The sequence below is a fragment of the Lynx rufus genome, unplaced genomic scaffold, assembly GCF_022079265.1.
Source record: "Lynx rufus isolate CCGP_SWC_20201006 ecotype Redwood Valley unplaced genomic scaffold, mLynRuf1.p SCAF_36, whole genome shotgun sequence".
Classification (NCBI taxonomy): domain Eukaryota; kingdom Metazoa; phylum Chordata; class Mammalia; order Carnivora; family Felidae; genus Lynx; species Lynx rufus.
The window spans coordinates 947,800-974,430 of NW_025814852.1; the positions used below are offsets into that span (position 1 = coordinate 947,800).

General features: G+C 63.1%; 1 protein-coding gene across 3 annotated transcripts; it reads right to left on the reverse strand.

The window, feature by feature from the left end:
- Positions 1 to 1,059: 1,059 nt before the first annotated feature.
- Positions 1,060 to 25,780, reverse strand: TRAF2 (TNF receptor associated factor 2). Of its 3 annotated transcripts, none has more exons than XR_006964760.1 (11): positions 17,458 to 19,289; positions 16,540 to 16,618; positions 16,207 to 16,305; positions 11,359 to 11,520; positions 10,261 to 10,335; positions 8,712 to 8,786; positions 6,955 to 7,302; positions 6,302 to 6,479; positions 4,732 to 4,880; positions 2,204 to 4,139; positions 1,060 to 1,674 (listed from the first exon to the last, which is right to left on the reverse strand). XR_006964760.1 is itself a non-coding variant. In XM_047093743.1 (11 exons), the coding sequence occupies exons 2-11, from the start codon at positions 17,643 to 17,645 to the stop codon at positions 3,921 to 3,923; spliced, it is 1,572 nt and encodes a 523-aa protein (XP_046949699.1). In that variant the 5' UTR covers positions 17,646 to 17,667; positions 25,747 to 25,780; the 3' UTR covers positions 3,432 to 3,920. The 3 variants fall into 3 exon arrangements, 2 of the variants coding, with proteins under 2 accessions (XP_046949699.1, XP_046949700.1); XM_047093743.1 differs by lacking the exon at positions 1,060 to 1,674 and adding an exon at positions 25,747 to 25,780 and having other exon boundaries at positions 3,432 to 4,139; positions 17,458 to 17,667; XM_047093744.1 differs by lacking the exon at positions 1,060 to 1,674 and adding an exon at positions 24,576 to 25,610 and having other exon boundaries at positions 3,432 to 4,139; positions 17,458 to 17,667.
- Between the last annotated feature and the right edge of the window lie 851 nt (positions 25,781 to 26,631).

The following is a 26,631-nucleotide window of genomic DNA, read 5'->3' on the forward strand; positions in this document are numbered from 1 at the left end:
AACCTTCCCGAGAGCGGGAACGAGGCCCAGGCAGCCCCTTCTGGTACCCAGGCTCCGTCTCCCAGCGGGGGACTCTGCAGGTGGGCCACGGTGGGCAAGAGGCGTGAAGGACATACCGACTAGAGGACAACACAACTGTCCTTGTTCACAGATGCCACGACCGTTTATGTGAAAAATCCCCCCAAAGCTACAAAAACACACACTTGAGCAACCTCCTGGACCAGTAAGTGTGTTCATCGAGCTCATGGGACATAAAGACAACACCCGAAAATCAACCGTGTCTAAACACTGGGGACATACGATCGGGAACTTCCAAAGTATCTTTTACGAACAGCCAGGCCGGCCCTCCGGGAAAACGGAAGCGGGCTCCCCGGCAGCCTGTGTGCGAACGTGCGCAGCTCTACGCAGGACCACAGAAATCTGGAAACCACTCGCACTCCCCTCAACACGTGTATGCTCAGACAGACGGGTCGTCTGAGCACCGGAACGCTCCTCAGCAAACAGACAAGACAGACCTCTGATCCACACGACATCTGAAGCTCCGAGGCATTCATTCTGCTGAGCGGCACCAGCCTCAGAAGGTTCTACGCTGTCGTACGCGGTTCTACGTGCCGCGCTGACGGCACCCTCGGACAAGCCACGGTGACGAGAGCAGGGCACTGGCTGGGGAGTCACAGGTGGGGGGGCCGCAGCGCAGCGGCGTCTACAGGGACGACGGCGCTATCCCATATTCTGGCCATCAATCCGTACACGTGGCAAGATGGACGGAACTGCACCCAAAACACACGGTAGATCAACCTTACGTGACAGGTGTAAAAAGCCGCGAGAGAGTGTGCTTTACCTGAACCGACCCGCAGCAGACTTCACCTGTGCAGGCCCGGGCCGCGCGCAAGGCTGGCTTCCAGGTGACGGGAACAAGAACCGTCAACCCAATGCTAAACCCAGTCAGCATCAAAATACACCCGGACACGGGAAGCCACAGGCCCTCAGGACGGGACACGGGAGGACACAAGGCACCGGTGAGCCAAACCCACACACGCGGCACGGTGGCCGCTACTGTTTTTAAATAAATGCTTTTTGTATTAAAGACTAGCAAGGGTCCGAAATTCTAGAGACCGTGGGAGGAGCAGGAGGCGAGACGAAGGCGTTACGTGGAAAGTATGCCACGAGGAGTATCGGGCCACCGGGCAGTTCAACACGCAGCCCTCCATTTCCGCCGGCGGGCCGCGTCCACACGCAAACCGCACACGACGCCCACGGCAGCGTGGCTCAAGACGGCCGACGTGGGGACAGCCTGAGGTCCGTCAACGGACACGTCAATGAAACGTGGTCTGTCCGTACGTGGAGTCTCTTTCGGCCTCAGAAGAAAAGAAGTCCCGATGCCTGCCGCGGAACCTGGCCAACTTCACACGCAAGCAAGCCCAACGCGAGGGCCGAAGGCCGTGTGCGCAGCCGCGAGCGGGTGCGCGTCCAGAACGGGCGGTCCGCAGAGACAGAAAACCGCCTGCCTGCCAGCGGCAGGGCAGGGGAGGGGGCTGCCCCAACGGCAGGCGTGGAAGGCTGCTGCGGGACAAGGGGTGGGGCCAGGCCTCTCACGGTGTCTCTCTAGAGCACGTGCTGTCTCCGGGGGACCCCGGTCTCCCCGCAGGAGCGTGTCCCCACAGCAGCAGCACCCTGCAAGGGAGAGGGGATGGCGCCCTCGGTCCGGCAAAGACTCGTACCCGCTCCTCCCGGAGCCCCACCCTGCACCCCGCTCCTGGTCCGGAGCTCGTCCAGCAAGCTCTCCAGACCCACAGCCCGGGGCCCCCGGTGGGTGGGTGGCTGAGGTCTGGGCGAGGTCGCAGGGGCCGAGCTGCCCTGGAGGGAAGGGAGGACCAGCAGGCGGCCGCGGGGCCGGCACCCTGGCAGGGCCCTCGTCTGCTCGCTGGCCACCCCCCAACCCGCCCTCCCCCTTCCAAAACAAGGTCACACCTTCCTTCTGCCGTTCACTTCTCCCTCACCCTGTCCCTGTGGGCAAAAACCTTTCCAATCCTCTCGCCTTACAGTTCTGGTTTGAGGAAAAGGAAGGAAACTCACTAATGCACTTGATCGAACCCAGCCGGCCTAACGGAAAACGAAACGTATGTACACACCCCATAAACAAATTCCCGAGTAAAGCCCAACGTGTTGAAGACGAAGCTTTAAAAACCATCAGAAACAATACCCGAACGTTTCCTTGGGAAGACAGGACTTCTTGAATAAGCTGGTCAGAAGCACGGTTCACCAAGGAAATTCTACACCTTAGGTTCCCGTCGCAAACACGCTCCTGACACGGTTAATGACCGGCCTCCGGGAGCATCGGGCACTCTCGCCAACCGGCAGGAAAACGAGACCGACAGCCCAGTAGACAAGTGGACAAGGGCAGGCGATGCTCTGCATTCTGCAGGAGCAGCGTAGACGCGGCCCGCGGCCCACAGGCCTCTCGCCCACGACAGCCTGCGCACCTCGGGGAGCCCGGCACCGGGGGGGGGTCGGGCCGTGGACGTGGGTGGCCTGCCGGGGAGCTTGGGGGCGGCGGGGGCAAGCAGGGGGCTCACACGGCGAAGACGGCGTTGAGGTCTCGGCTGTGAGAAAACAAAGACACAAACTCATGAGGACGCCGCTCGCCGCTCAGCGGGAAGGGCCTCGGAGGACGTCAGCTTCTCCGCCACGTTTCGACACCACTGCACTCGACGCGGGACGTGTGCACTTGTGTCCTCGGAGGTGGCCGCAGGGGCCGGTTTCTTTCCTCTTGGCGCTTGTGTCTCGTCACTTCTCAGGGACGTCAGGGGGAGTCCGACACGTCACATGTTCTCTACAGAGGCCCCCGGGGCAGCCCCCAGCCTGGCCCTCTGGAACCACCCGGGTGCACACAGCTGGCAGCCAGGACCCCAAGTCTGCCCCAGCGCTGCACCTCGTGGGGCCGAGGCCCCCGCTCAAACTGAGATTCGGGTCTGCGGTTGGGGGCTGGCACCACTGGCTGCCGACTGGAGGAAACACCTGGTTCTGGAGGAGACCTGGTTCCGGGGAGGCAACACAGCTTGTCGGATCCCCAAATGCAAAAGCTACTGGCCATTCTTCCACGGCCAGAGGTCCCTGCGGGGAGGGGAGGGGAGGGGAGGGGAGGGGTGGAGCCACATGTGGACCTGCTCTCAAGGCAGCCCCTGGGGAGGCCTGAGGGAGAGGAGCCGGCCAGCAAAGAAGATTCCAGAAAGGAGAACGGCTGGCTTCTGCAAGGCCTGCAGGAACAAGCATGGAGTGTCAGGGAACCCACGTAACTGCTCAGGGACTTGGTGACGCAGGAAGGGACAGGGCACTTGTAGGGAAGGGACCGAGGGACGGCAGAGAGCCAGGAGGCCCCTGTGAGGGTCAATGCCACCGAGGCCAGAGGCAAACGGATACCACTCACCACAGAGATTTAACAGTTTAATAACGACTCCTCCACAGCCCGACGGGGCAGCTACCGCACCACGTCTCACAGCAGGGCCCAACGTGCACCCCACGCTTGCCCCGGGGGCGGCTGACGGGAGGCCCTGAGGACACAGAGCGCCCTCCCTGCCCGCTGGCCTGCACAGCAGGACCTCTCCTCAGAGCAGCGGCCAGGCCTGAGCGCGTCCCTTCTCTCCGGGGGCCGAAGGGCAGGACAAGGTGCCGGCCCACCTTGCCCGCTCCGCTCACTCCGCCCCGAGCACCTACACGGACAGCCCTCGGAGGGACCGACGGGCCTGCAGCCCACCCCACGCAGCCCGGGCCGAGCGGCCTCTCCCAGGAGGCGGCCCCGTCCCGGTGGGCCACGAAGGCGGCAGGCGTCCACCTGCAGCGAGGCTTAGGCCCAGCGTGGTGGCTCCTCACCGAGCCGCCGGGCCCAGCTGCTCCTGACCCTTGACCCTGGGGGGAGGCGGCTAGAGCCCCGTCAGGTCCACAATGGCCTTGATGAAGATGGCGTCATCGCGCACGTAGGAATTCTTGGCCTCCATCTTGGAAACGGGGCAGAAGAGGGGGCAGCCGCTCGCGATGTTCATGTCACTGACTGGCCTCTGGAAGGAGGACGAGGTCACGTCGGGTCTAAAGGCGTCGATCACATGCTCCCGGTTGTTCTGGTCAAGCAGCATTAAGGTCACCTGGGGGAGAGCGCCCCGCGGAGGGACAACGCTGAGTCACGGCCCCCCCGCTCCACGGCTACCGGGTGTCAACCCCATCTGGGTGATCTGCGCTCCGGCACTTTCTGGGACCAACCCCTGGGACCCAAGGCTACAGTTCGGGCTACGTGGAGCTGCATCGTTGGTGCCTTTTCTTATGTTCACGTGGCAAACGTTTCCTTACCAGAGGGCTCACAGAATACCTGCCGCCCTCCCCGAGGAACAGCACTTTTCAGATGCGCTGCCTCCACCAGGAAGACCACGGGGCTGGCCCGGCCCGGCGAAGGGGAAGGACAATGGCACCGGCACCTCCAATCCCTCAGCCCAACTATGACACAAGAGCCTCAGGTGCGGCCTCCAGCCGTGGCCCTTCCTCTGAAACCAGCCCCGAGGCGGCATCTGCAACCGCTGGCCCTAAGTGGCCGGAAGCCCCGGGGCCGACTGGGTGGCGCCCCAGCTCCACTGCAGCGACAGAGCCACGTGGAGGCCCTGGGCCCAGGAGCCTGAGGGCCCATCCTGACAGCCTGCTGCCCACTGGGGTCCCCAGAGCAGCCGCTGGGACAGCCTCGCGTACCTTTTGGTTGAAGGGCCACCGCAGGAGGGCGTCGTTGGGGCCCTTCATCACCACAAAGAAGAGAGACAGGTGCGTCCCGCGCCCGGTGCCATCTCCGTTCAGGTAGATGCGCAGACACATCTTGTAGCCGTACCTGCTCGTGTAGAAGGCTGCAGGGGGGACGGGAGGGAGCGTCAGTGAAGCCAGGCCGAGGGCTCGTGCTCCCCGCAAGGAACAGAAACGCAGGGACAACACCCAGGTTGGGGGCACATACTTCTCCTCTAAGGACGCAGTTAGTTCCTAGCGAGAACAAACGCCCAAAAGAAAAATAGCTTATCAGAAGAAGTGTTTTTAGGGGCGCCTGGGTGGCTCAGCTGGTCGAGCGTCCAAGTCTTAATTTCAGCTCAGGTCATGATCTCACAGTTCGTGCACAGATCTGAGCCCCGCGTCAGACTCGCTGCTCTCAGCACAGAGCCCGCTTCAGAGCCTCTGTCCGCCCTCCCGACTCTGTCTCTCCCCCACTCACACCTGCTCTCAAAAGTAAACATTAAAAAACAGCATTTCTAAAAACCCTAAATGTAACCCCAAAACAGAACCAGCCGTGAAGTTCGGGGGGGGGGGGGGGGGCTTGGCTCCGGTCAAAAGGCCGTGGTCAGACCTAAGCCGGGGCCTGGAAAGGGCACAGTGGGGGAGACCCTGGGACAAGCCAGAGGCGACATTCCCAATATCCAGCATGGCGCCCAGAGACACGCAGGAGCCCAGACACGGCACGAGGCCGGGCACCCCCAGGAGCGGCCCTCACGGCCTTCCTGCCCGTGGCCCCGGAAACCACCCTCCCTCGGCTCCCCGGACACCAGCCCGCTCCGGCTGTGCAGCTCTGCCTGAGCACAGACGAGCGTCTCCTGGGGGCGTGTCACAGGGCCACCCCAGCTGGAGCTCACGCTCAGTTCTCTATCAGGTTCCGCCAGAGCTGGACCCGGAGGAAAGCTGATCGGCAGGCACGCTCCCACTCCCGAGGAAACGCGTTAGCAAAAGGAGGTGCCTGCTCGCATCCAGTGCAGAGGGGCCGGCCTCCCGAACACGCCACTCCCCACGCGGCAGTCGCCTGTCCCAGCCAGGAAGACAGAGCGTGAGCGTCCGGTTCCGCACAGGGGACGGCGCGGTCGCGGGTGGGCCTGCCTGCGGCCCTGTACCCGCCAGCAGGAGAGGCGCCCCGCCCCTGCCCCCGCTCGCCCGGGCTCCGAACACATAACCACGGCAGCAACTTCACCGAAGTAAACGGTAAAGGGCGCCCGTGGGGTGGGGGGCCGGGCTCGGCAGGAAGGGCCATGGGCCGCATGTGGCCCTGGCAGAGCAAGGGAGCCCGCCGCGTGGACGAGCGCCCCCTTCTCCCCAGCGGTGCCTTCCAGGGAACACCCCTGCGAGTACCCGCCCGAAGTTCTGTGCGTGAGGGGAGTCCCGGCCCAGGCGGCCACCCGCCCACCCCGCGTCCTCCCGCAGAGGTGCTGCCGGCACAGCAGGGGCCTCCAGCCCGAGGGTGCGCGAGTAGCTCGGACACCAGCAGCTCTGAGGACAGGTTCCAGAACGGCACCTGGAGAGAAGATGGCGGGCGTGCGGCCAGCCACAGCTTCCTGGCGCTTCCTGGCGAAATCCGAGATCTTCCAGATAAACACGCCGTCGAAGGTGGACGCCTCCATCTCGTGGACCTTCTGCTCCAGCTCGGCCATGGCCAGGTCCTTCAGGCCGATGCTCCTCTCCAGCTGCTGCACCTGGGGGCGCAGAGGGCCCCGTGAGGGTGCCGGCGGGAGGGGCTGCGGGCCTCAGAGTCCACCTTGCATTTCGCAGGACGGCGCTTAGGGAAGTGCCCCCACGCCCACCTTTCCACCGACTTCGAGCAGGACGGCTTCTCCCAGTGCCCGGGGCTTGACTGGGCTCAGCTCGTAGGGGAGCTCCGTCCTCACAACACCCCCGACCCCACCTGCGCCCGAGACTCGAGAGCTCAGTGTCAGGAAACGCACTTGTGGAACCCACAGGCCCGAGAGAAGGGGCCACCTCCCAGAGGCCTCCAGCACCCCCACGTCAGGCCCATCGGTGCACACGGCTCTGAGAGGGACTCCGGCTCAGACACAGAAGCGGAGAAGCGTCACGCTGGAACTCAAGGTGCCATCCCTGAAATCCCAGCTCCGAGGCCCCGTGATGCCCTGGGGCCCGCCCAGACTAGCCCTGGAGGCCCCAGGCCCAGACCTTGTTACTCAGGGCCTCGATCCTGTCCTGGTCCAGTCGGTGCTGCCGGCCACAGGCCTCGGCGGTCATGGCCACCCTCTCCACCTCCCGGTTCAGGACGCAGACGATGTTCTCGAAGGTGGCCGTCTTCCTCTCCAGGGCCTCACACCGCTGCCGGAGCTCCGCGGCCTTGGGGAGCTCGGCCTCGGGGTGCAGCGTGCCGGCTTCCCAGCCCCCGACCTCGCCTTGGCCCAGGAAGCGGCCATCGGCCCCCGACGGGTGCCTGGCCTCCAGGAGGCCGCCCAGCAGCATGGCCAGGTGCTCCCGGAGCCACTGGGCCTCGTGCTGCTGCTGCTTCTCACTCTCCACCTGCAGAGGGAAGACGGGGAGGCTCACGGCGCCGCACCGGCACTCGGCTCGGAGCCAGAGCCCCACGGACGTGCCGCAAGGTGCGGCGACGCCTCCGCGTCATTCACTTGCCGGCACGTCACCTGTCGCTGGTATCACTGTCTCTCCAAAATCCAAACCTTCCTGGTGACTCGTCTGCTTTTATGTGAAGTAACAGGAAAGAAGACACGGTTTAAAACTGCCCGGGGTGGAGGGTGGGGGGGACCAGTAAAGCGAAGCTTCTTCAAATCCTCTTTATCGTACGGTTCTAACCCGGCAGCCAATTTCTCCTGAGACTTCACGACAAATTTAAAAAAGTTAAACGCTCCCGAAACACCAAACGAAGGAAAGAACAGAGGCCCCGTGAGGCACAGCGCCCAGGGCGCAGCTCCCCAGCGGGGCTCTGACGGGACGCCCCTGCCAATCCGGAGGGGCGTGTGTGAGGCCTCAGGTCAGGATGAGCTCAACAGGCTCAAGACGACACGCGCCCTCAGCGGCAATCGCACTCAGGCCGCGGTGGGCTCTGGCCGCTGGAAGGACGGTGGCTGCGGCACCCGGGGCCAGGCCTGGCCTCGGGCGGCGCCCAGGGCAGGGGGCCCAGGGCCTGCGTGGGGACGGACCGCCACCACGTCACCAGACAATGAGCAACGGTGGGAGGGGACACCAGACACCGGGTGTCAAGGCACCAGGTGACAGCACAGCCGGGGCTACCACCCCTGGAAGTTTCTGAGGAACAGAGCACCGGCCGTTCCCCAGGCCCTCAGAGAGCCCCTTGGGGGACAGACGGTCAGGGAAAACGGTAGAGGCCAAGTGGACGGAGAACCGCCCAGGCCTGAGGGAGCTGCACGGAAGCTGACAGGTCAAGGTCCTGAGGCGGGAACGGGTCAGTGTGCCCAAGGACGGCCAAGCCAGTGACTGGTGCAGAGACGACGTCAGAGGCAGCCAGGGCCACACAGGCACGGAAGTAGGGGAGGCAGGTGGGTCCAGGACCTGTGTGCAGGCAGCACGGATCTCTGGCTGCCCTGGATGTGAGGCCGGTGACACGAGGTGATCTTTTTGGGAAGGTAGAAAAACAGGGTGGGGGGGTGGGCACGTTTCACAGTGTGCGGCCGAGGCCAGAAACGCCCACCAGACACCAGGGAGGTACAAGGCCCTGGGCATTTTCAGCAGAGGGACGTGAGCCCTGACTGAGGCTGGGACACCTGACGGCCGAGCAGGTGGACAAGGCAGCAGAAACGGGAGGGAAACCAGGAGGCCAGTCCGAAGGCTCGGCAGATCCGGCATTCGGGGAGAGGGCACGCGGCACGCTTCTGCAGGCTCCGCCCACTCACGAGGATCGACGGGCACCCGCCCAGCCCCCAGCGGACGGACCGAGGGCCCACGGGACTCACCATCTCGGGGCAGCCGACAGCACGGAACCTGCACGGGACTCGGCATCTGCCACATGCCCGGACGTGGTCCTGGAACTGGGAGGACGGACGCCGTCGGTGCCCTTACTCTCTCCTCCCTGCCACCGCCCCCCCCCCGGACCCCACCCCCCACCGGCCCGGCCCCTGCGGTCTCAGGCCGAACACGGCCCACAACCCACCACAGGTGTGCACGTACACGCGCACGCACACGTGGCCACGTGGCCTGTGCGTGTCAACGAAGGGAGGTGGGTGCAGGCCAAGGGCTTCAGAACACGCGCAGGCGCCCAGTCCCGTGCTCGGGCCTCTGCACCCCAGTCTCTCCACCACAGCTCGTAGGACACATTGTGTCGAGGGCCCCCGGGCCCTTGGGAGCGAGGAGGGGCCGGCCTGACCGGGGGTCAGACGCCCACGACGGACCAGTGCGGTGCTGGCACACGACAACGCCAACGCCGACGCCGACAGGCGCGGAACCCAGAGAGCCCGGCCGTGCACACGCCGGGCACTGACACGGGCGGCATGTTCCGCCAGCAAAGACCAGGGTGGAGGGGGGCACTCGTAAGTGGGCCTCCATCTGCCAGGTCCTGCCTCCATCTGCCAGGACCGTGGAAGAAAGAGACCGTCAGAGCTACGAATGCCAGATAAAAATAAATGAAACGTTAAACTAAGAAAAAGGACAGGGGACCGTGGCCCAAACCACCGCTGACACTTAGGGCGTCAAACACAGAGAAAAGGAGCACGGAGTCTCCCCCCGTTGCAAGAGGCGGGCGGGAGTCCCGATGTTCCCGGTCAGGGATGCGGGCCAGCCCGGAGCGAACAGCTCCCAGCCTGGCTCACGCCGGGAGAGAGGGGAACTGGGAGTCCCGAGAGCCCCTATCTGCCGCCACCGCGGGGGTCTGTCACGGTGCCTGTGGGCGGGGCCTGCGCTCGGCCAGTCAGCACACTTTCCCCGGTTTCCACTAGGCACCCGCACGACCGGTTTACAAAACTCGAACCCCACTCCGTCTGTAAAGGGCGATCTCAGACTAGAAAGCCGAGGCGGACGGCAGCTCAGCACCGAGACGACCTCCCGGGGCCACCAGAGCAGAGGCGTGCACGTGAGTCCCAGAAACGAGGCCGCCAGCGTGGTCCACGACCGATGCTGTGAAAGCAGCTGTAGGCCGGGGCGGCACACGTAAGCCACCAGGCCGAGGGGATCCGGCACCGAGATGCTCCGCGGCAAGAGGGCCGAGATCACATGGAATCAGGCAAAAATCCGAACTGGAAGCGTCAGTATGAACCCGCAGTACGTTCTGTCTTTACAGGGAGCTCGGAGCCCGCCCCCAGCCCTGCAGGGTTCTGGATGCAGGTGAGCGTGTGCGCAGGGGTGAGACTGAGCGGCGGCCAGGATCTCAGGCGTGTGCGACTTCTCCCGGGCCGGGTCGCTTCCATCGTGGGAAGCGTAACAGAACAGCGGCCCACGGGCCACCACTGAGCACGGGGCACAACGCGCACGCCCCCGCCCCGTCGTCACAGGCGCCAGGAAACCACTTACTTTCTCGCGGGAGATCTTCTTCTTGCCACAGCCGTCACAGGTCAGGGGGAACTTGGGGCAGACTTCGTGGTGCGCCTGAAAGACAGCGGTCAGGAGCCGGGGCGTGCGTGAGGTCACCCTTGCCACCTCGTGGCCTCGTTCCGGGGTCGTGGCTCCCGAGACCCCTGACGGGGCAGCTCCCACAGGCACTCGCAAGTGTCACTTGGGAGGGTCAGAGCAGAACCCCCTCTTCTCCATCTGGCAGCTCGGGGCCACATGAGGACAAGCAATCCACGGCGACCAGGGCAGAGCACCGCTGCTGGTCACCCGCACTGAAACCAGGCCACTGAGGAGCAAGGCCGTGGGACGCTGAGACCCTGGCCCTGTGAGCGGCCAGATGCCCCGCGAGTGGACGCACTCGGGCCTCTGGACCGAATGGTCTACAGAACGGGGGTCTGAGGGGCACAGCAAGGACAGACGTGCAGCCCAGCTTCTTCAAGGAACAGCGGCAAAAAAAAAACAACCAAAAAAAAACCAAGCAGCCCCGCAGAGCACAATTCAAGAGACCTTGCAGACACATCATCAAGATGCAGCGTGGGGACCGTCTGGACCCCGATCCCGACAAATCAGATGTCGGGAGACACCAAGTCACCAAGTGACTCCCCGGGGATGGCGGGGAGTCGCCGCTGAGACCCGGAAGGGACGGTGGCATGTGCAGCGGTCTAAGAGCAAACGTGCTCAGAAACACATTCTCAAAGTTTCCAGAAGACACGACACAAAGCCTGGGACCCCCCCCCCCAGCAAGCAGGGGGAGCCACGTGGCGGGGGAGCCACGTGGCGCCAGGCGCGTGGGGACACGGGCACGCTCCAGGGAGGGTGGCCCAGGCCTGGCGCTGCGGCTCCCTCCGTGTGAGTTTTTCTAAAATAAAACGGGTTTTTAAAACCACTCGGCTCTGCCTTCAGATCCGCCCGAGTTCCTGCCAGGCACCTTCCACCCAGCTGGCTGCGAGCGACGGACTGGTGGGACGCGGCGAAAACGCCACAGCGGCCGCGACAGCAGGCCGGCAGGCTCAGCGTTGGGGCTCGAGGAGCGAGGGGAGCCCTGCCGGACGCCCTCACCTTCAGGTCGGCCCAGCAGCAGGGCGCCCGGCAGTGCCTGCAGCTGAGGCTCCTCTCCGGGCACTCCTGTTCCGAGTGCCGCTCCTTCTCCCCGAGGCGAACCAGGCCTCTGCACGCCGGGCACTCGGTCAGCATGAACGGGCAGTGTCCTTCGTGGCAGCTCTGGCAACAAAGGGAGCACGGCGTCAGCAGGGCATGCGGCGGACACGGTGCGCACACAGCCGGCCGTCCCGGCTGAGGCTCCGCTCAGGCTCCGACGCCAGGCGCCGGGCCCCGTCCCGAAGCCGCGAGCACCGGGCACTCATCCGCTCCGACGCCCGTGCTCCAGGTGAGACCGGATAGGGGAGGGCGGGGGACTCCACGCTAGCTGGCTGCACCCACCCACGTGACACCCCAGGGACATCCCACCCCGTCGAGGCTCCAGACTGACATTCAGGGACAACAGGATCACTGGCCAGAGAGCGAGAAGGGCCACGGAGCCCAGGCCGAGGCGGAGGGCCGGGAGGGCGGAGGGACGAAGCCGGCTTGCTGGGTGCAGGGCGGCCAGGCCCGGAGTGGGGCAGGTTCTCGGTGGACAGGAGGCACAGGAGCGATGAGGGCTAATGTGCTGGGAGGACGGACCACAGCGGCCAGACCGAGCAGAAGAGGACGGGGAGCCCACCCGCTCATCCCACGCCCGCGCTGATAGCCCACAGGCAGTGGGCCCGGGGAGGGCACGTGCCGACCCAGGGAGGCAGGGCCCGGCCCGGGGTCCCCCAGCGCGTAGGAGGAAGGTGCAGTGAGGAGGGCGGGATGTGCTGTCTCCAGGCTGGAGCCACAGAGCCACGAGCAGGGGGCAGGGGAGAGTCGAACCCGGTTGGAACCCGGCTGAACCTCCCGGCTGAACGACGCTGTGGGAGGGGCTTGGGGCAGAGAAGCCGTGGGTGGGGGGAAGGTGGGAGAGGCAGGAGTGCCCCCAGGGCGCCAGTCCCTGACCAGCCTGGCACTCCCTGCGGGTGTGGCGCGAGGTTCCCAGCAAGGGGAACAGCAGAGGGGTGCCGGGTGGAGAGACCTCTAGGTTTGTCTGCTGTCCTTTTTGTCGTGTCAAAACACGCACGACACAAATTTATCATCTTAACTGCTTTTAAGGGCATCGAGCACATTCACATTGTTGTGCGTCCGTCCCCAGAACGTATTCACCTTCCCAGACTGGACTCTGTCCTGTGACACACGGCCCCTCCCCTCCCCCGCCCCCGCGGATCCGCCGCCTCCAGTGCCTCCGGTAAGCGTCCGCTCCTACAGAACGTGTCCCCTGCGATGGGCTACTCTCAGCACGGTGCTAAGTTGTAGGTGGGACACACGAGGCCACATCAGGGACAACGTGGGGCCTGCTGGGCAGGGAGGCAGAGGTGGCTGCGAGAGGAAAGTTCTGGACCAGCTAGAGCAGAAGCAGGCTCAGCCACTCCAGCGAGGTTCAGGCTGGGCAGCTCCGGGCTGCGATGCCCGAGGGGTGTGGTCTTTGGGGTTTCCCTGCAGAATCCCGGTTGTGGGGTACCTGAGGGGAGCAGGGGAGCCTCCGACCTGCTCTTCCCGACTGGGGAACAGGGTGGTCGTGTCTCCATCCCGTGCCAGGGGCCTTGGCTGTTGGCGCCAAAGCCCAGCGTGTACAGGGCAGAGGCCACGGGTGGGCCCCGGGGAGGCGGAACGCGTGCGGTGTCCTTCCCGCACGGCGTGGAAACTCTGGATGTCACGTCCGGTGGCGCCCACGCCTCCTCGCGGACCCCACATCACCAGTCTCCCGGGGCAGGCACCCCTGCCCTCTGACTCCCCACGGGGACACATACAGACCAGATGCTACATTCCCAGCAAGCCTCCCTGGTGACCCCGCGGCAGCGCAACAGAGCACCCCATATGCTGCCAGGTGAGGTCCCAGCCTGTCCAAAGAACACGTCGTGGACTGCCTGGCTGCACAAAGCCCGGGTCCTCACAGCCTGCGCCCGCCTCCCTGAAGCGCCCCCACAGCCCCTGGGCTCCTCCACTGCCTGCCCACAGCTGCTCGAAGGCTCCCGGCTGGGCACACGGCCCGGTCCCCCGCCATCCATCCGCACTTGCCGCAGGGTCCCTGGGGCGCTGGCAGGTGGATGTCACATACCCCGCCACGATCCAACAACAGGCAGCGCCCGGGGCCACACCAGGTACACCATAAACACTCGAAATGAACCAAGGACAAGTCTCCGAAATGATCACGGCTCAGAGTGGAAAAGATACAGCGGCCACAGCTGAGGTGCTTGGATTTCATTAAAGGAGTGTTAACACATAACGTGGGAGTCCCCAAGGGAAGCACAGAGCAAGCAGGCACCCCCGGGAGGGCTGAGGGCATGCAGCCCCCTGCTGACGGCCGCCCCTGGGCCCGGCTGACGGTGGAGGCCTGAGTTCATCATCCCAGGGCCTCTGTGGAGCAGGCACTCGGCACCACCGCCCTCGAGGGATCAGAGGGACCACCTTCACGTCACTCAGGGAGAAGCACACGCCTTGGAGAAATCAGCCTTTATTCAGCCAGAATTCAAACTAAGTGTCTCGGTGAAAAGAGCTGTGCTGACTCTGAATTCACAGGGACGTGCGGGACATCAAGCAGGCTCGACTCGGTCTCACCTTTCTACTGTGACCACTAGTCACCCCTGTCCCCCATCCCGCCTTCAGCGGAGAGCTTCCCCGCTGCCGGCCGGCCCCTCCTCTGCCTCCAGCCCCAGGCTCCTGCACCCGCCCCCAGAGAAGCGGCCCTGGGGCTGTGCACACGGGCACCTCTGGCACCTGGCAGGCGCCCCACTAACATCTTTGAACTGGAGTTTTAAATTATTGGGTTCTTAGAAAATACCAGGCGTTGTTGCAAAGGAAAAACACATTCAGAGGCTAACCGGGACTCTCCGAACAGCTCAGCCACAGCGCCAGCATTTCACAACACCACCAGTCCCAGCCCCGCAAAGGGCAGCGAGCTGGCTCAGAGAGGAGGGCGGTGTGCACAGAGGCCTTGATCTCACCCAGGCCCGTGACGTTCACAGCCAGGGACAGGGTTTACCAAAGGCCAGGCCCAGTGTCCCAGAGCAGCGCCCGCCCTCCCACATGACCAAACCCACCCTCTCAGGGACTTTCCGGGGCTCTCCGGGCCAGCCAGGGACTTTCCAGCCTGCATGCCTGCAGGGCCGTGGCCGAGCCCACAGGCTGGCTGCGGTCCCTGGCCCTCAGCCGGAGGCCCACGAAGCCACCGCCCACCCACACCGCGGGCCTGGAGGCAGCAGAAACCGGCCTTCCAGACCAGGAGGTGGGGGGGGGGGGAGGTATTCCACCTGTCCCCAGGGGGTCTCTGGGTCCCTGCAGAAGGCAGCACAGCCCACTGTGCCTACTTCCTGGGCCCACCAGCCCCCAGAGCCTGCTCGGGCTTCCCACCCTCCCGGGAGAGACCCCAAACCCCAAGGCCTGCTGTCGGGACAGCCCCGGGCAGTAACGGCTGCAGGCCTGTGGTGCTGAGCAGGGCCGCCCCGCTGTGCGGGAACGGCCGGGAGCCTCTGGGTCTCACTCCCAGGAAGGCAGCAGTGAGGGTGCAGGGAGCCGAGAGCTGCTCCACTCGAGGCCCCAGGCGCCTGCTGGATGGACAGCACGTCTCACCTTCCCCACCAGAGGCTCCTCCCTGGGCACGGCCAAGCCGCTCCCCTGGAAACACGCGGCTGAGAGCCCGAAGACCAAAAAGGCTAGTGGGTCAAGAGAACAAGGGAAGGACGGCACACAGGCCGGGAGCCCGGGTCCCAGTTTCAGACCCGATGGGCCCTCCCTCACCGTCACGACTCAGTGCCCAGGGCCCACCCCACGACGGGGCTGTCCCGGGGCCCGGGGCAGGCCTAGCTCCTGAGCCTGAGCCTAGGAGAGCCAGGCTTCCGTACCCACAGCCTCTCCAGCCTCGCCTACGGGGCTGCCCATCTGAGAGCCCCACCTGCCGCTCCATGCCAGTCCCAACCTCTTGTCCTGGCGGCGGCCTGGCCGCCTCTTGCCTCTCTGGGTTGCGCTGTTTCAGGGAGTGGATGGCCACAGGACCGGTCCCCTAAGTTGGGCTCCTCTCACTGAACGGAGTACCCTCAAGGTCTGTTCATACGTGTCACCATTTTGTTCCCTCCCTTTTACGGCTGAATCCTACTCCGTGGTGTGGACTGACCACGTCTTGTCTGTCCCACCGTCAGCTGGCGGACGCTCGGCTGCCATGACATTTGTGTACAAATAAGTGGGCTGCGCCAGTTAAGAGGACGGCCGAGCGAGCGAGCGAGCTGTGGACGCTGCACGAGGGCGGGCAGGTCCGGTCACACAGAGGCCCCGCTGTACCAACGCAGGGACGCACACTAGCCTTGCCTGGCTGGGACAGGCCACGGCAAGATGGGAACAGCAGCCACCGCCCTGCCACTGGCCAGATGCCTTTCTGTGACCGCAGATCGAACGTGGCTACTCCTGCAATGTCCAACGTCTAGACAGTTCGAGAAAAGAAAGCCCTAGTCTGAAGACTCACGGAAAAATCCCACCGAGCAAGAAAGCTACTTTCCTGCACGTTCAGCCCTGCAGAGCCAGCACAAGGTCCTAGCGCACCCGGCCGCCTCGCTGCCACCCGCCACAGCCCTCCACAGCTGAGGACACCGGGCCCGGTCAGGTGCAAGCCCCACCCGAGGCCACAGTCCCCAGGCCCCTGGGTCCACACGCGGGTCGTCAGCAGCCGCCGCCTCCTCTGCAGACGTCAGCCAGGCTTGCAGCCGGCAGGCTCACCGAGGGCTCTGCGGGCTGCTTTGGGGACGGGGTCCAGGCTCGAGGCCGAGCCGGTGCGGGGGACCCTACCTCATACTCTTTAAGGGTCCCCTTCCAGGTGCAGCCGTCACTGGGACACACGGCCGGCAGGCTCTCCACCTCCCTGCGCGCAGCGTTGTCCGGGAACGCCTGAGGAGAGCATTCCTAGGTTAGGCCTCCACCCGCTGCCCCCTGCCTGCCCCGCCGCCAGCCTTCCAGAACGAGGCCCAGCGGCAGACGCAGCAGCTCCAAGCTCTAGCGGCCACCGGGGCAGCGAGGGCGGGTCCTAGCTGCCAGAACGCCATGAGGCCACTGGTGTCACTAAAAGAAACATCAAAACGTTTTCTGTGTTTTGACGTTTTTTGCTTAAAGACTTTCACTTACCGAACCGCTTTCCAAAATAGAAATGCCCTCTTCGTATATGCCTTCGTGAACACAGGCGGCACAGTTCTGAGGCCCGGAGCTGGGGGGAGAAGCGAGGGGCCGGCCATCAAACCCGCCGCAAAGAGCAGAGAGCACTAGGCCGCCCGCCCAGCGCCACTCCTCGCCCCCATTCTGCACTTTCTAGACTGAGATGGAATCAGGGAGGAGCACGCGTCGACGTCCAATGTTTCAGACATTTAGGGGTGCCTGGGTGGCTCAGTGGGTTGTGTCCGACTTTGGCTCAGGTCACAATCTCACAGTTTGTGGGTTTGAGCCCCGCATCAGGCTCTGCGCTGACAGCTCGGAGCCTGGAGCCCGCTTCGGATTCTGGGTCTCCCTCTCTCTCTCTGCCCCTCCCCTGCTCATGCTGTCTCTCAAAAACAAACCTTAAGAAGGAAACACATAAATAAAAACAAAATACTTAAAACAGGGGAGAGGATTCCAATCCTCTACCGGTGACCCTCCCGCTGTGAACAAAGGTGCTCTCTGGTGGCTCAGCCGGGCGCCCAGGCGTGAGGTGCTGGCTCCCTGAGCCCACCCACCGGCCCTCGACATGCCAGTGGCCCTCAGACCAGACTTCACAAGCTCCTGGGGACATGTGCCTCCAAGGCACACGCAACATGAACCCCAAGTGTGATTTTCAGCTGCCTTGTGCCCACATGACACGCACGGACACCCACGGAGCAGTGGCAGCAGACGGGCTCTCGTGGTGTTCGTTTCACTCCCTGTGTCCACGCTGCCCCGGCAACCCGCGACTCCTCCTCTTCGGTCGCTAACTTCACTTTCCTATCTGCAGTGCGCCTCTGCCTTCGGGGGGTGTCGCCGGGAGCACGGCCCGACCCGAGGCCAAACCCGCCACCCGCCACCGGCCCCCAGTACCTCAGGATGCTGGTCAGGCAGTAGGAGCAGTAGCGGTGGCCGCACTGTGCCTGGAAGGGCCTGCGCAGGACGTTCCTGCAGGCCGAGCACAGGTACTTGTCCTCTGGCTTGGTCCCCAGCAGGGTCTTTGAGAAGCCGGGCTGCAACACGTCTAGGGAGCCGGGAGGGGTCACGCTGGCCGCAGCCATGGGAGCCGCGAACCGCCACGTCCTAAGGAAGAGCACAGAGCAGGAGAGGGTCACGCAGGGGCCTAAGAGCCGCCTCGACTGCAGAATAACCCCCCGCGGAAAATGGCCCTCGCCCGGCGGTGAGGGGTCGGGTCGCCAAGCCGAACAGTGGTCTAGAATCGGAGAACCAGGATTTCAGCACCACGGGGAGCCCTGCAGACAATCTAGTCCCATCTCCCACCACAAACACGGAAATCGAGGCTCGGCCAGGGTGGCGCTCTGCCCACGCCGCACAGCTGCGCCAGCACGCCCACTCCAAAGCCCCCAGGCCAACAGGCCGTCCTCAAGGTCACCTGGTCCGGCTCGCTGACCCGCGGACAGAGCGAGTGCCGGCATCCGGGGAGGCCACCTTCTGGCTGCACAGCCGTCGGCAGCCCTTATCCTCGTGCCTTCCTGTCTCCCCCAGACCTCCTACAGATCAGCCTGGCGGGCAGGAAATTCTGACCTGCCGGTGCTCGGGCCCTAGGCAGCCCCCAGGACGCGGCCACCCCACGCGTCGGCCTCTGCAACGTCACCCCTGACAGCAGGCACGCAGCCTGCCGGGCACCACCGCTCTGCTCCCTGGCCACCATCACCAGGGTGCCCCCTCTAGAGAGCTGCCCGCTGCTGTGCACCAGGCCTTGCCAAGGCCCCCAGGACACACGAGCTGGACAGGGGAGAGGCTCCCACAGTGTTCTGACCCCTTGCGTGGGACGCACAGATCAACAACCACCATCTCAAAAAGCCAGAGGGAACCGTACCTGCTAACCCTCCAAGCTGGACAAGTACCCAGGTGCCACCTGAACACGCAGCACTTTGACCTCAGAGCCACCCTGGCCCGTTTGCAGTCGCTCCAAAGAGCTTTCTTCCCCAAACGCCCCTGGAAACACACCCCCGTGTCTTCTCATGGATGTGCGTGGGGAACACGCCAACTTTCGAACCAGGATGGTCTGAAATGACACCTCTTTCCAGTGTTCGTGGGGCTGTCTTCCCTGTCCTAAGCTGGTGTGACACCACAGGAAGCAGCAACAGACGGTGTGCCCCTGCCTCCCATCTGCCGGGCACAGCCACTTTCAACCAAGGCTTCTGGACTCGTAGTCGGCGAGGCCTCGCTTGGGCCGCGTGCCAGAGCACACAGGCATTTGCTCCTCCGACCACAGGACATATGAGGTGTCGTGCCCGAGGCCACTTGGCAGGAGGCCACGGCGCCCTCTCACTGGTCCACACACTCTCAGCACGTGTGGGTGTGTCTGGGCCCCTGCCCCATCCATCTGTCCCTCTGACAAGCGGGGGAGTTCCCTCTCTCGAGTCCGACGGCACACAGAAGCGCTACGAGGCGCCACTTACTAAAGCCTTTCGGTAGACACCGACAGTGCAGGCCAGGGCAGCCGAGGAGGGAGGACCCTCAGCCCACGCCTCTCAAGGCCACGTCCGGATGTGCTACACAGAAGCACTACCAAGAGCGAAGGGCTCGTGAAAGTCCACTTACTCTCACGAGGTGATTTCACGAGCCATCAACGACGTACAAATCAATGCTCTAAACTACGTTAGCGGGGGCGCGCCTGGGTGGCTCAGTCGGTTAAGTGTCTGACTTCCGCTCAGGTCACGATCTCGCGGTTCGTGGGTTCGAGCCCCGCATCGGGCTCTGTGCCGATGGCTCAGAGCCTGGAGCCTGCTTCGGATTCTACGTCTCCCTCTCTCTCTGCCCCTCCCCTGCTCACACACACACACACACACACACACACACACGCACACACACACACACATACACACACACACACACACACGAACGCACTCACTCTCTCTCAAAAATAAACACTAAAAAAATTTTAAAAATCACTGGTAAAAAAAAAAAAAAAGCCACACTTTAGATCTCTATTCTGTATTTATTACCTTAAATGAAATCCAACATCAAAAGTAAAGGAGTGAAAGCACACGACCGTGTTACACGGGGGCAGAGGAGACTAAAGTAAGAAACCAACAGCCCCGTGACAGTATGAGGATTACGGCGATGCTTTCTTTTGAAAAGCTCACCGAGCAGCCTCCCCTACAGTCTGTGAGACAGAGCCTTATTCTGGCACCGACACTCTGTCTTCTCGAAACCAGACCTAGCCCATCAGCTTATGCTCCCATTAGACGTACAAGACCCACACGGGCGGTCTCTTTCTGGCCTTGACCTCCGTCAGCTCTGGCCAGGCCTCAATGACCTCGCGAACACAGCCTGGTCAGCGGTCACTACTACCCGACACAGCTGGACGGCGGGGATCGGTATTTCTGTCCTAAATGCGGAGACAGGCCCTGGAGGACCCACGGATTCCACCCAGCGCCACGGCACCAGCCCCCGGGTCCCGCCGCAGCCCATGCCACGCCTGGGGAGTTCTCGGTGCTCACGACCTTAAACGCTGTGTTCAAATCTCGTTTATAATGCGTTTTAACTTTTACAAACCACAACGAAAGACATCACAGAGACTCAAAAGCACTGCCCCAAAATGTAACGCTTTGAAGGCCATCAATACATCAAGTCCCGCCGCTGTGGCGGGCTGCCTGCCCCGACCACAGAAGAAAACTTCCCCATCCCCGCGCCTGGACTTCTGACTCCCTGGTGGCCTGCACATGTCCACCCATCTGGGTCTCCCCAGATGACCAGCGCAGTCAGCAGCCCCGACACAGGCACGAAGGATGGTGGGCGGGGCGGCCACCGGAGAACAGGACTCAGGGCTCGTGGGCACCCCAACCCGGAACCTCAACATCCTGCTGGCCCTTTCAAGCTTCCCGCCTATTTCCCAAATACTGACTCTCTCGGGTAAGTTGCTCATAACCAGAGCAACTCCACTGGCAATGAACGTGTGAACGAGGACTCCCATGCAGTCTGCCCCGGATCTCACACTAACTGATTCCCCAAAAACAAGCTCCAGTTAACGTCCGTACGACAGATTCACATTTTGTTAAAAGGGCATCTCTATCAGAGACGAGACAGCATTTACAGAATAGTTCCAGTTATGTGACGTTTGAGAACAGGCAAACCAGCCCACGACAACACGAGCTGGGAAGTGATGACGTCCGGCTGCACGAGCCTGTGGCACACGAGACGTCTGCTCTCCTTCCCGGTTCCTGGCACAGAGCTCCTAAAACCCCTGGGATTTCCAGAGCAACGAGGCCAAGGGAGCATCTTCTGTGACTCATAAGCCCCTTTCACGCCCGCCCCCTGTGAGGGAGGAGAGGGGCCGGAGACTGACCTAACCACCCATGACCAATAAGGCAATCGATCGTACTTTCATGAAGGAGCCCCCGTAACACCCGGACCAGGGAGGTTCAGAGCGCTCCCGGACTGGTGACCCGTCACCGTGCCGAGAGGCTGGCGCGCCGGAGGGCGTGGGGGCCTGGCAGCCCTGCCCCACACCTGCCCTGTGCATCTTCCCACCTGGCTCTGCACGGAATCAGTGTCTCCCTGAGTTCTGTGAGCCACTCTAGACTCAGTGAACCCAAGGAGAGGTCACGGGAATGCCACGTTTGGCGTCAGAAGCGCTGAGTACAGAAACGCAGACGTGCCGGAGAGGCCCGGGTACGCAGACGACCGCGCGCCGAGCTGTACCCTCAGGATCTGTATATTTTGCTGTACGTGCGCCTCAACTTTCAAAGAAAAAGATGGAGTTTCGGGAAGCCTGGCTGGCTCAGTCGAGGAGGTGCAACTCAATCTCAAGGTCGTGAGTTCGAGCCCCACACCGGGTGTAGAGACTACTTAAATAAATTCTAAAGATTAAGAAAAAGATGTAAATCTCTAATTACGTATACCCATACACGTTTATCCAAAATAACTCTGTCTCACGATACTAAAAACGGTAGAGCAGGGCGCCTAGGTGGCTCAGTCCGCGAAGCACCCGACTTTGGCTCGGCTCATGATCTCGCGGTCCGTGAGTTCGAGCCCCACACTGGGCTCTACGTCGTCAGCGTGGATCCCGCTTCGGACCCTCTGGCCCCTCTCTGCCCCTCCCCCCTCGCACGCTATTTCAAAAATAAATAAATAGTAAAAAAATAGTTTTTAATTGCAGAGAACCCGAAAGTCAGGTTCTGACAGGAAGAAGCCCCGAAAGAGCGGTGCATCTGGCACCGTGTGCTGCCCTGCCGTTTCCTCTGCTGCAGGTGGAGCTGGCGGCAGCCCGTTCACAAGCCCGGGGCCCGGCCTGGGTGCAGAGCACGGGGACACCTTCACGTGCACCGACGCTCTAAACTAAGGCATTATGAGCAGACGTTGCGGGTGAGCGAGTGTGTGTTTAATATTTACTTTTGAGAGAGAGAGAGAGAGAGACAGAGTGCGAGCAGGGGAGGGGCAGAGGGAGAGGGTGACACAGAATCCGAAGCAGGCTCCAGGCTCCCGGGTGTCAGGACAGAGCCCGACACGGGGCTCAAACTCATGAACAGTGAGTTTGTGACCTGAGCCACCCAGGCGCTCCTACGTGTTTCTGGTCCTAGGTGCTGGCGCGCGCGAGCCTTCGTACCACCTAAATGTTGATCTTGAGTCTCTCTGACTAAAAACCAGGGCCCTCGGCAGGGACAAGGTGATCAGTCACGATGCAGCGACTGTCCCTTCGTTCCACCTGACCCAGCTGACCACCCCGCTCCCCTCCCCTCTCCCTGACCTCTGAGTGTGAGTGCCTGCACATCCGCAGCCCCCTGGAGAGCTGGGCCCCCCTTCGGTCGCTCCAGTGGAATCCTCAGAGACCACTCTCTCTCCCTCTCATCCACCGTCTCCAACGCATCAGTAGATCCGCTGGCTCTGCCCTCCACAGACCCCTGGAATCTGACCACGTTGCTGCAGTCAGGCCTTGGCCACCACCCACCGTGTCCTGAGCCTCCACCCTTCCTCCACCCTGCCCGTCCGAGCATCTCTTTCTCAGCAAGGCCTTCCCTGTCACCTGTCACCGACACCGCACCGTGCTGGCCTCCTTGTGTGGGCCTGTCCCTCTGGAATGAAAGCGAAGCGCCAGGAGGCAGGGACTGGGAGGGCAGGAGGAGGGACCCGGGCCTGGGCACAGGGTGCAGGAGCGCCCTCCGGGCTTTCCAGGCTTCTGCTCATCCACGGACTCCGGTACCGGTGAAGCCAGCCCTTCCTCCACACCATTCCAAAGTGGGGCACGCCGAGCCCGGAACCGGGATGAAGTGTCCCTTCGGGGTCATGCCCCTATTCTCCTCCTACCCCCCGCCCGCTGAGTCCTCACCTCCCTAAACCACAACCAGGTCACCTGCTCCGCTGCCCACTGGGCCCTGCAGGGGCCGCGGCCTCGATGCCGTTCCCACTCAGAGCTCGCACATCGCAGCTCAGACCCCGGACGGCTGCCGCTGAGCCTGCCTCCTGCACCCTCCTCCCAGGCTCAGCACCCTCTGTGCAGGGGTGAGGCCCTGTGGCGGGACAGGGACATGTCCTCCCTGTGGACACAAGAACCAGGCCTTGAGAGTGGTCCTCACGCATCCCCATGAAGGAGCGGGCCCAGTGAAAGGAGAATGGCACACCGCCCACGGGCCTGGCCTCCAGAACACGACGAAGATGTGCTCCCCGTTCTGGGCGTCGCCTGCGGGGTGTGTGGGTAATTTCTTCCGGGTTTTCTTCTCTGGACCTTCCCGCCCTGGCCTCTGGGCATGTTCGTGATGTCCCGCCGTGGAAACCCACCTGGCAACTGCCCACCGCCAGAGAGGGACCCAGATGCGGCCCTCAAAACACAAAGCGAAAAGGCCTTTATCCTCCCGGAGAAAATGCGTTCTCCAGCGACCAGCGAGTACGGCACATCCTGTGCTCTAGCACCCAGAGCATGACCAATACTGCAGGACGAACATGGTCCCCGAGTGACATTCGCATTTATTTCCCTGGGAAGTTTAGAAACCCCTCGAGAGAGAGAACCCCTAGCTGAAAGCCCCCTCCCCTGGGAGCCCCCTCCGAGGGAGCCAGCAAGGCTCTCTCCATCACACGGCACGGGTGTTTACAGCCTGCCGTCCCCCCTCCCAGGACACTGAGGCAGGTAACAGGACAGGACCACAGGATGCAGAGATCTGTGACACAACACAGCAGGGCACCGGAGGCACAGGACCAGCACAGAGGCCCGAGGTCACAGTGCATGCGTTCGGGAACTGCGGCCACGGGGATTGGGCTCTATTCTGAGAACCAGGTGTCCGGGGAGAGGGGAGAGATCTGCGTCTGCTCAGATGCGTGGAGACGCCACTTCTAGAAGCACCGAGGGGCTCTGTGGCTTCCAAAGGGCTTAAACAAATCAACTCTTAGCATTTTTGTTTTTTTAAGATTTTTGAGAGAGAGAGAGAGAGAGAGAGAGAGAGAGACAGTGTGTGAGCAGGGGAGAGACAGAGACAGAGACAGAGACAGAGGAGACACAGAATCCGAAGCAGGCTCCAGGCTCTGAGCTGTCAGCACAGAGCCTGACGCGGGGCTCGAACCCACGAACCGCGAGATCATGACCTGGACCGAAGTCGGACGCTCAACCGACTGAGCCACCCAGGCGCCCCTTGTTTCTTGATTCAAGCACTGGCGAACACCGTGGTGCGTAAATCACGCTGCAATTAAGCTATTCAAGAAAAATAAAACTCGAGCAAAAATTTCGGGTTGACTGAGACCTGCACCTAAAACCAGCAACCGAGTCGACAGACGCCACTGCCCTCCAGATGCCCCCTCTGCTGAGAGCTGCTGCGCTGGCCCAGCACGCCCCCCCCTGTGCTCTGCCCCACACTCGCTGGCTTGCTCACTCGCTCGCTGGCGTGCACTCTCTCTCTCTCACACACACCCTCTCTGTCCCAGGCTCCTCCACGGACAGTTCCGAGCGGCCCCACTCCAGGATCTGGGCCTCACCTTCATCACGGGGACGCTCACCGGGCTCCTGCCCACACACGGGACACCCCACCTCTACTCACAGGCTGCAGGACGCGACAGTGCTGTCTGTGACTGGCACCCTAGTGTGACAGCTGATCTTTGAACGTGGGTCTGAACCGCTCGGATCCGCTTCTGCACAGACTGTTTACAGCCCGTTCCAGTAAACGTGCTTTCTCCTCCCTACGAGTTTACCATTTTCCTCTAACGCACGCACGGTCAGAATCCGGCACACCACACACAAGGAGGTCTGGGGCAGCCGGCTCTTCGCACGATCGCCAGGGCTTCTGCCCAACCGCAGGCTGCTAGCTAAGTGAAGGCGGGAGTCACAGGCGTGCTCACTCCGCAGCACACGTCCGAAAACTGGAACGAGACAGCATTTAGTGTGGCCTCTGCACGATGACCCGAAAATTTGGGAAGCGTTCCCATTTCAAAAAATGAAAGGAAGAAAAAACGTTACACGCAGATTTTCAACTGCGCAGGGAGGGGGTTGGCGCCCCACCCCCCTTGTATGTTCAAGGGTCAAGTGTGAAGGCTCCGGAGCCACAGGAGGTGGGGGGGCTGAGGGCAGGGAACGAGAGAGCAGGTGAGGAAGACAGGCGGCAGGAGACACTGATACCTCCGGGACAAGTCGCAGGGGCGAGGGCGCAACAGGGTGAGAAAAGGTGACCCCAGAGGTCCACCCACCACCCTGAAGTTCAGGGAGCTCGTCCAGATCTGAAACAGGTGAGAACTCGCCTCTCGGAGGAAGAAGGGAGCACCAGGTAGGCGCAGGGGAGCCCACAGCTGGGGTCAAGGCAAGGGGTGCGCGGCGCACAGGCCAGCAACCAAAGTTCAAGGCAGCCAGGCTGGTGGGTGGAACGCTGTGACCCCGGGTCGTGGCCCCCCGGCCGTGACCTCGCACAGTGGGCCGGGGCGTTGCGGACCGCATGTCACCGCGTGGGGACCCCGCGCCACGGCCCCCGGCCGGAGCCGCCGTGGACGCCCGCGGGCGTTCGCGAACTTTCCTGCGCCGGCCCCGCTCCGACTTTCAGTTTCCGGCTGCCCGGCTCCGAAAAAATCCCCTCAGGCCCGCGGGGCGGCGACCCTGCCGCCGGGGCCCTGACTCCCCGGAGCCGCCCGCCGCCGCCCTGGCTACCGCCGCCGCCCCCCGACCCCAACCCCCACCGCGACCCCCACCGCGACCCCGACCCCGACCCCACCAGCTGGACTCACCAACGGTCGCCGCGCGCCCGGAACTGCACGCCCGCCCAGCCGCCGCCGCCGCCGCCGCCGCCGCCGCCGCCACAGCCGCTGCGGGCCCGCCCCCGAGCCCGCCTGACTGACTGACGCGGGGCCCTACCAGGAGCGCTCAGCCAGCCGCAGCTGGCTCCGATTGGCCAGTTATCTCCCCCCGCCCGCCGCGTTGGCCCGCCCCCCTGACAGACTGACACGGGACCCAACCAGGAGCGCGCCGGAGCCGCAGCGGGCGCCGATTGGTCAGAGCCGCCGCTGCGTGGGTACTTAAGTTGAGCCCAGCCCAGGCTCTGTCCGAGCAGAGCAGGTGGGTGCCGGGCGTCGTGTCTTCGTCGCGCGGTGCGGGGCCGGCCTGCGCGAAGGTCTTCCGTGCTTCTAACCTCCTGAGAGCCTGGCCGATGCCCGCGAAGGGTCAGCCCGGGCCGCGGGCACGGCGGCGGCACCTCCCCCCTCCCCGGAGTCCTGCTCACAGCTGGGCCCCGGTTTGGGTCACAACTCTGAAAAAAAAAAAAAAATACAAAAACACCCTGCTCACTTAAAGAGTATGAAGCACATAAGGTCGGCTGTCGGGGTTGTGAAATGTTCTACAACCACATGGCGGCGATGGTTGCCCAACATTATGAATGTACAAATGCCACTGAATCGTACCCTTTAAAATGATTTCAATGGTGAATTTTATGTTGTGGGAATTTCACCAGCAAACAAAGCCAAAAACGGAGGGCCTCCTGACACATGGAAATGTGGAACACGCAGCATCTAGAAACAAGGCGGTGGCCTTAGCAGAAAAGGGGGGCAGCGCCGGGGGGAGGGGGGATACGAATGTTGACCCCATCACTTCCTCCACGTGTGTGACCTGAGGCCAGT

Coding starts and splice junctions, on each gene's coding strand:
- TRAF2 (XM_047093743.1), bottom strand. CDS start 17,645: ATGGCTGCGGCCAGCGTGACCCCTCCCGGCTCCCTAGACGTGTTGCAG. Junction 16,306..16,539: donor CTATTTTGGAAAGCGGTTCG/GTAAGTGAAAGT, acceptor TGCTCTCCTCAG/GCGTTCCCGGACAACGCTGC. Junction 4,140..4,731: donor GGTGGCCCTTCAACCAAAAG/GTACGCGAGGCT, acceptor GCTCTCCCCCAG/GTGACCTTAATGCTGCTTGA.